The sequence below is a fragment of the Pleuronectes platessa genome, chromosome 14, assembly GCF_947347685.1.
Source record: "Pleuronectes platessa chromosome 14, fPlePla1.1, whole genome shotgun sequence".
Classification (NCBI taxonomy): domain Eukaryota; kingdom Metazoa; phylum Chordata; class Actinopteri; order Pleuronectiformes; family Pleuronectidae; genus Pleuronectes; species Pleuronectes platessa.
The window spans coordinates 3,177,982-3,190,657 of record NC_070639.1 but is presented as its reverse complement, the minus strand read 5'-3'; the positions used below and the strand labels follow the sequence as shown (position 1 = coordinate 3,190,657).

General features: G+C 40.4%; 1 protein-coding gene across 1 annotated transcript in view; it reads left to right on the top strand.

The window, feature by feature from the left end:
* The window catches only part of kalrna (kalirin RhoGEF kinase a), a 125,553-nt gene that overhangs the window by 52,795 nt on the left and 60,082 nt on the right, over nucleotides 1–12,676 (top strand). Inside the window, exons 15-30 of the mRNA XM_053439649.1 lie at nucleotides 850–1,041; nucleotides 1,167–1,336; nucleotides 1,857–2,031; nucleotides 2,846–3,086; nucleotides 5,156–5,322; nucleotides 6,693–6,812; nucleotides 7,951–8,019; nucleotides 8,207–8,356; nucleotides 8,431–8,580; nucleotides 9,237–9,351; nucleotides 9,636–9,751; nucleotides 9,857–9,979; nucleotides 10,346–10,528; nucleotides 10,686–10,807; nucleotides 11,594–11,660; nucleotides 11,737–11,846. Of these exons, the coding sequence (XP_053295624.1) occupies nucleotides 850–1,041; nucleotides 1,167–1,336; nucleotides 1,857–2,031; nucleotides 2,846–3,086; nucleotides 5,156–5,322; nucleotides 6,693–6,812; nucleotides 7,951–8,019; nucleotides 8,207–8,356; nucleotides 8,431–8,580; nucleotides 9,237–9,351; nucleotides 9,636–9,751; nucleotides 9,857–9,979; nucleotides 10,346–10,528; nucleotides 10,686–10,807; nucleotides 11,594–11,660; nucleotides 11,737–11,846 (2,270 nt within the window). The remainder of the gene's footprint in view (nucleotides 1–849; nucleotides 1,042–1,166; nucleotides 1,337–1,856; nucleotides 2,032–2,845; nucleotides 3,087–5,155; nucleotides 5,323–6,692; nucleotides 6,813–7,950; nucleotides 8,020–8,206; nucleotides 8,357–8,430; nucleotides 8,581–9,236; nucleotides 9,352–9,635; nucleotides 9,752–9,856; nucleotides 9,980–10,345; nucleotides 10,529–10,685; nucleotides 10,808–11,593; nucleotides 11,661–11,736; nucleotides 11,847–12,676) is intronic.

Here is a 12,676-nt window from a genome sequence, read left to right as displayed (position 1 = left end):
ACTGGGTTGTTGGTAGCTGATGCTTTTCAGGTGGCTCTCATGTTTGTAGACAGTTGTTAGGATGTTGATTGGCAGGGTTCCTCTGGGCGGTTGCTTGTATTGATGCCAAGACAATGGCAATGTATGGTCACTAGAGTATCAGCGGGTGGTTGCTAAAGCCTGATGGAAATGGATTTTTGGGCAGCAGTTCTGATACAGATATTACTGTCTTTGATGTCCTAAAGTCTCATGTTCACGCTTCTGTGTTCACGTGACAGGGTTAAATCTGCTTTGCTGTCATCTCCCTTTTACAATCCTCACCAGCAACCAAACCAGTCACGCAACAGAGTCTAATAATCTCATTTAAATTGTAATCTTTATCTTCTAACTAATCCTGCTATTATATCATCTGAGATACCAATACTGTAACCATACACCCAGACGTCCTAACTCGTAAAATATATATTTCTCTCTGCTGTTATACATCGGAAACCTCCAGGAGTCTCAAATATCTCAGATGCAACATATATTTTCTTATGTGAAATATTTCAGTGATAACCTCTCATATTTACCAGAATAGACCTACACTAATCCAGTGTGTGCCCCTAATGAATGCCAGGAGCTTTAACACTCAGATGGGATTTTTTGGAAGAGAATTGAACGTAGACAAAGGAAACTTTGTGATATTGATTTACAGTAAATGGAATTAACATTTTAATACAAAATTATCTAAATGTGTGTTATGGTAGTGAGGTAAAGGTGTATGTATGTGATTTTTACATTGTATTAGAGTTTATTTAAATGCAGATATGGCAGGGTAATGTGAAAGCTGCTGTTGATGATAATGAAGGTCCCCTCTTCTCCTGTCAGAACACATACACTAATGCAGACAAATTGCTGGAGGCGGCTGAGCAGCTGGCTCAGACTGGAGAGTGCGACCCAGAAGAAATCTACAAGGCAGCCAGACACTTGGAGGTCCGGATCCAGGACTTCGTCCGACGAGTGGAACACAGGAAGCTGCTCCTTGACATGTCCGTCTCCTTCCACACACACACTAAGGAGGTGAGACTATCAAACGCAGACAGTCACAAAGTAACACATTCACAGACATGATGCTGCTGCCAGAGACGACTGATCGCACCTATACTAACCTGCCTGTCTCTCCATCCTTCCACCTGTGTGTACAGCTGTGGTCATGGATGGAGGAGCTCCAGAAGCAGCTCTTGGATGAAGTTTGCTGCGACTCCGTCGACTCAGTTCAGACTCTGATCCAGCAGTTTCAGCAGCAGCAGACAGCCACACTGGAGGCAACGCTCAATGTGATTAAAGAAGGAGAGGAATTAATACAGCAGCTCAGGTAAAAGGAAAATTCATATTAATATTCATGATGGTGTTAGAGAGGGATAAAAATCAATTGTGAGGCTCAGGTAACGATATTAATATTTATAATGTTATTAAATCAAGAGAAGGATTTAGCTCGAGTGATATATTTCACACTTAAAAACATCATTAAAAAGTCAAATCCTTTCAGCCACATGGGAAAGATTATGAATAATAATTAACATCTTGGCACATAAATATGAATACATTTTTTGAGTAGAAGTTTCATCGATTCCTAAGTCTCCATTTCTGTATTTATCTTCCTCTCCCTCTAATTCCTGTCATTGGAAATAAAGTAATATTATTTACTGAGCGAAAGTCACTGAATGTAACTCTGGACTTTAAAGGTTGTTTAGATAAAAAAATATGACTGCGACAGATTCATTTATTTAATCTTACAAAAAATGTCAAGTAAACAGTTACGTAAATAATATACATAAAATGAAAGTTGCTTGTATGATAGTGTTTATTAATTTGTTCTCTGTCTCTTTCCGCAGAGATGCTGCCATGTCTACCAACAAGACGCCACACTGCAGTTCCATTGCACACATCCAGGGGGTGCTGCAGCAGCTGGACGAGGCCCAAGCCCAGATGGAGGAGCTGTTCCACGAACGCAAAATCAAACTGGACATCTTTCTCCAGTTACGCATCTTTGAGCAGTACACTATCGAGGTTAGTTAAGGACAGTGCGTCCTTGTTTTACAAAACTCAGGCAAGTAAGTACATTTATTTTGACTATAATACTGCAGTACAGCTAGTTACTGATGCAACATATCGATAGAAAGCTAAGATTCTACTGATGTAAACCATTTCAGGATCCGATCACCACAGCCGGTACAATTAACGTCTCAGTCAGAACACTAACACAAAAAAACGATCACAAAGTCGACGTCACTTACCTACGAAGCATTATATTAATCCACAGATCGATAACATTCCAACGAAAACTGTCTTGGTACATTGCCAAAGGTCCAGACAATCCAATCCAGTAACATAATCAGTGCAAAACCCACTATTACATCAAAGAATAGTCAAGAATTTGACAGAAAAAATCTGTCAAATATTCATTTTCTGTGGTATTGTTATCAAATTTGAGCTTGGGCTAGTCAAGGCTTCATGCTATGGTCCCAATGTGTTTTCCAGCTCATAAGTTCCAGCTAGAGTCATCTGCAGGCATCTGTTCACCCGAAAATATTCGGGCGGAAATAAAAACCTTCTACTTCACTGTGTTCCAACTGCTATTACTCAATGCCAGTAGCACTTAGAGTGATTCTTTTTTGGGAAGGGAGTTCAGAATGTTACCTTTCAAAAGAGACCAAGACCATGCATGTACTCCAAATGGTTCAAGAACCGCTGTCAATATACTTTGGGTATTCCTCAGACAGGCGTTTTAAGCGAATCTCACCCGCCTCTTAAGAGGTTGTCTTTTCACATCTTGTTTTAAATTTGTCTCCTCGTCATATCCTCATTTAATGTGTTCCCGCAGGTCACAGCAGAGCTGGACGCTTGGAACGAGGATCTATCTCGTCAGCTGAACGATGCCAGCCGCTCGGGCGGTGGCAGCGGCAGCAGCGGCTCCTCCTTTGGCAGCGCAGAGGACATCGGCCTAGCAGAGCAGCGGCTGAAACGACACGCGGAGCGGAAGGCTGCCATGAATAACATGACCTATGAAGTGATGCAGCAGGGTCAAGACTTGCACCAGTACATCATGGAGGTTCAGGCCTCAGGTAAAACACAGAGAAATCTGTTGCTTCTTCAGACGGAAAATGGGAGACTGGAGGAATTTGAAAGAATAACAAAAAAACACACCTGTAGCATCATCATGCATCTCACTAGGGGCGTCTGGCCAATAGAAGGCGATAGAGCACAGTCCTCCCAATGAAAAAGAGGAAAAAGATGATATTATTATGCTTTTAAATAATTAAATTATAGGAATTTTCATATAAGTTTTTCCTGCCTTCTGCCTCTGAATATCATCCAATCAGCTCCAGAGTCAAGCCCTGTTCAATAGAGTACAGGGTAATTAAAGCCTGGTTGAAAATCGCTCTCACAGATTTTCATGTAAGACCTTTTTTTCAAACTGCAGGCACTGCAATGTAATCTATATAACTTCTGGGAGGACTCACGCTAACGTTCTTTCATCACACGTAAGCTGGTCCACTTGCACCTTGGTGGTCGAATCACACTGTGCCTACATCTCGCCACTCGTGGGGAGCAGTGTTGTGCATGAACTCCTCGAACGCACTCAAATTTTTTAGCCATGTTCACGTTCATTTTTTAAAAATCATCACTGTACCAGGCAATCAGAAAATGTGTGTGTGTGTATGTGTGTTTGTGAGAAATTTGGCAGGAGCCACCAATGCATCTGATATGCTTCCCAATTGAGATGTTGTGATTTCAACAGAAAAAAAATACATGTAGCCAGGAACTAGGCCGTAACCACACTATATATTTCACCAGTCCTTACCTTTTGTGTACCACAGAGTAAAAGGTCCACTTAACAGGTCATAATATTACAAGAATATAGTTATTTCAGGCTGTGGTGAATGTGGAGCATCTTGTTAAGTTAGACTTGTTTCACAAATATCGTAATACTTTTGTAACATCACCTCCACATGCACACAAGTATCAGGACTCTGAACCGATTGTGTAAGAAACTTCATCAATTCTGAAGAAACAATCACACAGACTTGGAAGAAATTGTCTCTTTAGTGGAGGAGGAAATCTTTGGAAGTGGTCGACTGTGAGGTTTATCATTGGTTACATCTGCATGGTATTGTAGTTTCCCATGAAATTATGAGATTGGTTCAAGATTTTGGATCCAGACAGTGTGCAATTCCGGTGAGCACAGGTTCTCCTTGCTGTCTTTTGCCTTATATATATATAATGGATATATATATATATATTTATTAAAATAATATGACTTCTTTCTTACATCTTAATAACGACTTTATTCTCAAATTCCCCCCAAATTATATACTGTAATACTCTGTTGTAAGTCTGAATGTGGCTGCACAGACTCACATCTTGATTCACAGCTGCCCACTGTACTACAAAACAGAAAGGGAACCCTAATGCTGAGGCAGCACCATGAACTGGAAAAGCTTGCTGTGTGGAACAGAGAGAGAATTAGGTTAAAATAATCTCCACAGCTCAATCCTCTTACTGTGTGTGTTTGTATATGTGTACACAGAGGTCACTGGCTCATTTACTGCATCCCCTGCAGTGATAAATCTCTCATCCACCACACACTCTCTTACCAGTGCCAGTTAATGGAGAAGTGAGGAATCAATAGTTTACTGGTGCCCCAGACTGAGAATAGAGGCAAACCACTTATGAACTAATGAGACATCTGCAGCTCATACTTTATAACAGTGCATTTATGAGCTAAGTCTGTGATATGTTTAGCTAAATATATTAAATCAGAAATCCTCTGCTTAAAGCAACACTATGTTTGATGTTTCAATGACTGTAAATATGGAGAATGTTTCTTCTTTCATTCCCACTCCTTTCCCTGAACGTGTGCTTTTGATCAATGTAATTTTGGTGTAGACTTTGATTTTATGCTACATGAAAAACACTGAAAAATGTGTTGTTGTGTCATTGATTTAAATTAAAGATACATTTTCTTGCAAGAGAGATATGAGTAGATATATATACATGATAAAAACCTTGATGTTCAGTACTAAGGTGGAGGTGAGGCATGTTCAGCAGAGCGTAGCATTAAGAGTGGACGAGTGGAGGAAACGATAAGGAAACAGTAGCAGTGTTAACGTGTTTGCTTCTTGTGGTTCAGGGATCGAACTGACGGGGGAGAAAGACATGGACTTGGCCTCTCAGGTTCAGGAGCTGCTGGAGTTCCTCCACGAAAAGCAGCAGGAGGTGGAGCTCAACGCGCAGCTCACGCACACACGGCTTGAGCAGATTCTGCAGCTACGCCATCTACAGGCTGAGGTTAAGCAGGTAAACGCATTAAAACTCCAGCATCAATAAACTGAAGATACGCATTCAGTTGGTGCATTTTTTTTTTAGTTTTGCTTGCAATTCATCATTTACCTTTTCTTTATTGAAACAGGATCCACATGTTCACTCCTCCACTCAGCTACTTTACTAGGTTACTGTTTCAGGCCTATTAAATGCCTGTACTCTGACTACTACCCATACTACTACTAATGCTTTACATTACATTTTTATGAACGTGCATGGAACGTAGGTGCAAATATTGGGCCAGTAATCATTAGTAATATTAACAAATTATTCAGGGGTAAACCTGTCAGTCTTCATATTTCTACTACAGTACTACAATACTGCCCAGTAAGTAAAGTCCAGCTACACTATAACATACCCAGTATTATTCCAATCCTCAGAAAGAGATGAGTAGAACTCTACATCCTAAAATGGAAACATTATGCAGCTTTAATGGGGCGGGGTGGACTTGTTTTTATTATTAGAAACAAAGGAAATCTCCTCCATGTGAGAGGAATGACAAGAATAACACACAGCTCTTCCTCCCAAGTGAAGCCAATATTTTGTGTTTTTATGATGAAACTGCTGCAGATGTGAATATGAACGTGCTGCGTGCTGAGACAGGAAACACACGGCTGCTGCAGATGGATATGACTGAATTATTTATGAGGTGTATGGCAATGTGCTAATAACAGACATACACACAGAGACACACAAAGATACACAAATGCTGCCACATCGTCATTCCTGGTGTCTTTCCTACTCCAGTCTGTCCAGGAGACCTCACCTGGTCACTTACCTCCAGTACTTGTCACAATGTAGGTCGAGTGTGGGGTAATATATTGTATGTAATTTATTTTATGTAAAGTGGGCGAAGGTGCAAATAAACTGTGAAGGAACAGTGAGCTCATCTCCCCAGATAAACCGCTGAAGCTCCTGAAACATGTTGTCAGTAGAACAGATCTTTCTTCAGCATCATGACATCACAATGCCCCACATTTGTATAATGGACACCTACTAGTCTGACACTAAGTGAAGCGAGGCCGAAGCTGACATTTCTTACATGCGCTTGAAGCAGTTGACCAATCACAACAGAGTGGGCCAGACAGCCAATCAGAGCAAACTGGGCTTTAAAGAGACAGGAGCTAACACCAGGTGTTTGAAACAGAGGCTGAAAAGAGGAGCTGCAGCAATCAACAATTTGAGGAACGAGATGTGTTTTCTGAACATTAGAGCATGTAAACCATTAAATTGTATTAGATAGATAGATAGATAGATAGATAGATGGATACTTTATTAATCCCGTGGGAAATTCAGACATTGTGTAGTAGAAAAGCTATTTATTATGTCTCTCTGTCATTGTTTAGGTGTTGGGTTGGATTCGTAACGGTGAGTCCATGTTAAATGCCAGCATGGTGAACGCCAGCTCGCTGTCTGAGGCTGAGCAGCTGCAGAGGGAACATGAACAGTTCCAGATGGCGATAGAGGTACACACTCACTCTCTCTCTCACACACACACACACACTCTCTCTCTCTCTCTCACACACATATCCTAATTACTGCTGCTAAAACCAGGCTTACTGTACTTCACTAATAATTATTTCAGTATGCATTGGTTTGAATAGTAGCAGATGGGTGCATGAGCACAAACACACACACAGACCCACACACACACACACACACACACACACAAACACAGTTTCTTTGTCTTCTCCTTGTGAATCAGGCTTACCTCAATAAGTACTTCATTATGCATTGACTTTGAAGAATAACAGATGCTGACAAACACACACACACATTTAAAAACTATCTGTACGTGGATTTGTGCATGTGTGGTTGTAAATTTGAACGGCGCTTTAAATAGCTGACTCCAGAAATGTGTTATCACTAAAAGGGGCAAAAGACCTTTGGTCAGCAATGGACTACACACGCACACGCACACGCACACACAGACACACACAAACACACACACACACACACACACACAAACACACACACACATGCATGCCCAAAATGTTGTGTGTTCATGCCTGGTTTCTGCTCCTGTGAAACCTTGGTAGGGGTGTGAATCCTCCATCAGACTGATGTAAGTCTGCTTTGGCTAATAGCTTTAACACAGACACAAACACACACACACAATGCACAATGAAAGCATTGTCTGGTCCAATAGTAACAGCAACATGATGACACATTGATAATAACAATCGCATCGTCTGTTCACTACAATGATTCCAAAACTGTATTCATATTCTTTATATATTATCTTATCATCCATGCATCTGTTCGCTCAACCTGCTTTACTCTGAGGGCCGCAGACTATTGAGCCATTCCCTGTCTGTTTAGCAGCATTTTCAGAGCTGATTTCTCTTTCCTTGAAACCAACATTTTCTACGTTCATGTTTACCAACTTGCAGACTTTTTTGAATGTTTTTAAGGAATTACTAATGGTTCAGTGAAACCTTTTGCTGAACTGTGAATGTAAGTCCCCTTGTGAGGGAATCTTCCCGCTTCATAATGTAGTTGAGGTGAAAAAAACTCCACAGGGAACTTTTGAAGATAAGTTCAACTCATGATTGATTTGAATTTTACGGTAACTATCTCTTCTTCTTCCTCCTCTTCCTCCAGTCTCTGTTTCACGCTAACTCTCTTCAGAAGACTCATCAGAGCGCTCTGCAGGTCCAACAAAAAGCCGAGGTAAATCCGTCTGTTTCTTTATTATTTACTGATGCACATTAGTACGATTTTGAAAAAGTAAGAATAACTTGGCTACATACCTCCCTGAGACATTGTACACGCTGCATCTCTACATTCCTGTGTCCAGAGGATGCTGCAGGACATGTGCAGCAGAACCTACCACCTCTTCTCTCTGTGTTTGTTCCAGATGATGCTCCAGGCATGTCACTACGATCCAGAGGCGATTCGAAACTGTGCAGAGAAAGTGGCCGTTCACTGGCAGCAGTTGATGCTGAAGATGGAGGACCGCCTGAAGCTTGTGAATGCCTCGGTGGCCTTTTACAAGACGTCTGAGCAGGTAGGTTGTGTTGACCTATTTCTCTGGGTTGGTTTTTGTTTTGTTGTTACTGAGTGTTTGTGTCTATTGTCCAGGTGTGCAGTGTTTTAGAAAGCCTGGAGCAGGAGTACCGCCGGGACGAAGACTGGTGTGGCAGTCATGATAAACTGGGAACTTCGGTTGACAGCGATCACCTTCTACCTCTGATCAGTAAACATCTGGAGCAGAAAGAAGCTTTTCTTAAGGTGAACTGCAACTAAAATTCAATAAAGACTTTTTTAACATCAAATAAAAGATGACAGCTAAATAAAAACTAAGTAGGACACTGAAGAGAAAAGAGGATCTCTCCATTTCTTTGATCGTTCTTACTTTTGTAGTTTCCTTCTCTTGATCTGGATCCAAGGACAAATGAGAACTTATTGCCTTTACATCTTAGTTTTTTAGTTGATAAAACAAATGTAGACCAGTGACTCATAGCACCTGATCCTGCACTTTGAATTTACCATATGCAATATGAATCACACCGCCAATCAGAGTTGTATTTGTTTCGTCACTATCCCTACGCTGACTTGCACAAACACTGATGAAATTATCCCAGAGTACGGACAGATGGCTTCCTCTGTTTCGTTATACAAATCTAACATTCAGCCTAATTGAGTCTTAAGTGGAACAAGTATGTGTTGGTACACATTGCAGTTTGAATAATAGCTGTAACACCAGCCTAAAGGAACTAAACCAAATACTGAAACCTACTAAATTAGGTATTAACAACACTAAACTGGCTGCTGCCTAATACCGGTGAATGCAGTGATTGGGGTCTGAAAGTGATCTTGAAGTCATTGAATTACATATGTCGGAGGAGTGTGTCAATGTGTTAAACCACCAGGTTATTGTTTTTCAGGCATGCACTCTGGCTCGAAGGAACGCTGAGGTGTTTCTGAAGTACATTCACAGGAACAATGTGAGCATGCCCGGAGCAGCCGGTCACACCAGAGGCCCTGAACAGCAGGTCAAAGGTCAGTGCTACTGTTACCATTAAATACTGTATCACCACTGGTGAAATAGCAGGAAGGCTGTCAGTGAAATCATCTGTCAATCACACAAGGTTGACTAACAATCTCTCAATATTATATGTAATCAATATGCTAATATTTCAATATATATCTTATCGAGGAATCTAGAACATATTGCTACTGATGTGTTATGTTGAGTGTTGATTTTGATAAAAGTGTCAGCTAAATTACATATAATGTAAAAATAATTTACCCTGTATTGATTTGTTGTGTGTTTTTGTTTGCAGCGATTTTGAATGAGCTGCTGCAGCGAGAGAACAGAGTCCTTCACTTCTGGACATTAAAGAAACGAAGGCTGGACCAGTGTCAGCAGTATCTAGTGTTCGAACGCAGCACCAAACAGGTGTGGGCTTCAGGGAGTGAGTTTATATGGTCAAGTAAAAACAAAGGGCAAGAAGATAAACTTCATCTGTTGGTTTTGTCTGTTTGTGTGTATTTGTTTGTGCAGGCTCTCGATTGGATCCAGGAAACGGGTGATGTTTACCTGGCTACGCACACGTCACCCGGCGAAAGCAACGAGGAAACTCAGGAGCTCCTCAACGACTACCATCATTTCAGACACTCTGCCAAGGTGCGATAAGTTTATCATATTTAAAGAAATTAAATAAAGAGAAAAATCAGACAGGCAATACAGGATTTATTTTCTTTCAGTGATAAGGCTGTGGAGTCTAAAAGATAATAATGATAATAGTACATCTTATTTATGTACTACTTGTAACAATGCTCAAAGACACTTTACAGAGGTTAAAAACAGAGAAATAAATAGCCAGAAATATCAAATACACATCATCAATTACACATTAAAAGCCAAACGAAAGTCATAAGAACTGAAACAAAAATAAAGAACACAATACTCAGAGAGTGGTCCAGAAAATCTGTGGAATCTCTAGGTAGCAAAATGTCATCCAATCAATCTGCATGTGTGAACATCCCACAGCAAACCAAGGAGAAGGTGAAGCTGCTGATCCAGTTGGCTGACAACCTGGTGGAGAAAGGCCACGCCCACGTGTCAGAGCTGAAGCGATGGGTGAGCACGATGGACCGCAGGTACCGCGACTTCTCCATGAGAATGGCCAAATACCAGGAGAGCCTTGAGAGGAGCCTGGGGGTCAGCTCTGAGGTGAACACACACACAGAACAGAATTCAGTTGATCCTGTTATTGACTGTCATGTCTGGTTGAGTACTCATGAACATGACTGTGGATACAGACATAGACAGTGTCATCAATGTTAGTTTCAAATTACTGATTCAGATCAATTGACGTTTTTCTGTGCAGGACAACAAAGATTTAGAGTTGGATATTATCCCCGCCAGCCTGACAGACGACCCAGAGGTCAAACTACGTGACCCCAACCATGAGGTCAATGAAGAGAAGAGGAAGTCTGCCAGGAAGAAAGAGTGAGTACAGACAGGAAGTGTAGGAGCCTGTACCTTTAGTCACTTTCTAAATAAAAATGAGTAGAGCATGCCAAGATAACTATATGTCGGCCGATACATGTATTTCTTAAAATCTCTGTCAAGGATTTCCTAAGATGTCATTTGCAAACCCTTATGACGAAGAAATGTATTTGTGTCTTTGATGAATATGAATATAAATGTGTATTTTTTCCTGTAAAATAAAAGACATTATATTTGTCCATAACAGCACCCAAAATGTGAAAAAAATTAAAAGCTCATATTGGGTAACTTTTATCGGACAACTGATAGATAGGTGTGACTCTAGAAATAAGAGATATCGTCTAACATGAAACAGATAAGTTTGGTTTTATTCTCTCTGATCTTAACCCAAACCTAAAACACATGTAGTAAATAAACTGACTGTCAGGTGATAATAGAGTTAAAATATATCTACAGAATCATATTCAACCAGATTAATTTCTAACCACTTCAAAACAGCGTTTCCTCCATCTGTGCAATAATAGCAATCATCTGTGTTCCATTACATTCCCAGAAAATCTACATTTTCCGACATTAAAGACAGTAAATTGCTATAATAGTTTACAGTAAAAGTGTATATTGTTTAAATCTCTGTAGCTTTTGACTTATTATGAATTGTCAGGACTAAAGGTTTTGGAGGAACTTCAGTAGACGCGTACAGTCATGGTGTAATCGGACACAAAATTGTACCAGTTATATAATTAATGCCATCCGATCCTTCTAGTCTAAAGTATTTTCCTCTGAAAGGTTCATCATGGCAGAGCTGCTGCAGACAGAGAAGTCCTACGTCAAAGATCTCAACGAATGTCTTGAGGTAAGAAAAACAACTCTGTAACATTGTTCGAAACACATATTTTCCTGTCTTCATTAATTTTCTTTCTGTGTGTCAGACCTATCTGTTGGAGATGACCAGCGGTACGGAGGAGATTCCTCCTGGCATCGCCAACAAGGAGCAGATCATCTTCGGCAACATGCAGGAGATCTACGACTTCCACAACAAGTGAGAGACACACAGACTCTGTTTACATGCACAACAGAAGTATCCCATTTTTGTGTTTTAGCTTATAAACGTTATATCCTGATTTAAGTTTCCTGGATAAGCCCTTATCCCAGTTTTGAGAGTATCCTATATAAAACCATAACAAGCATAACCATTTTACTGGTACATTTATACATCTTAACCCAGTTTCTGACTACTGCTGAGTACTTGCACAGGTGTGGTTTCAACTGGTGCTTGTACTGTTGTTTCCTCTGGTCTCCTAAAAGGTTCAACTGTGACACACAGCCAGTAAAAGGATTTCCTTCTCATTCGGAAATGTTCTCTTCATTCTTTATTATTTAATTCCATCATGACGACCCGACACCACTTGTCAGGACTGTGTCACTGCTTCTGTAGGATGTCAGTGAGAGCACGTCACCGGCCTAAGTGGAGGACATGTTTAATATTTGTTGTGGCTGGCAATAAGGTTGATAATCCAAATCTGCAACGTGATGTTGACACTTAATAAAGTTAGAGACACTATAGGCCAAAGCAGCCTCATTTTCAATAGCTACGATACAGGAATCAAAATGAGTGGTTTCTGTTTTTGTTTGTGATAAGTAACTGGAATACACGTATTTATCGTGTATACATGTATATGTCTAATTCAATTTCTCCATGTTACATGTAAACATTATATCCCCAATATGATCAAAACAGGGATAAACTTCATAACATCGATTTTTGCGTGCATGCAAATAACATCACAGATCGTTTCTAACGAAGCTCAGTGTCTGTGCTCCGAAGATGTATCTAAGACTGTTCGGTGTTTCAACCAGTTTAAGACACGT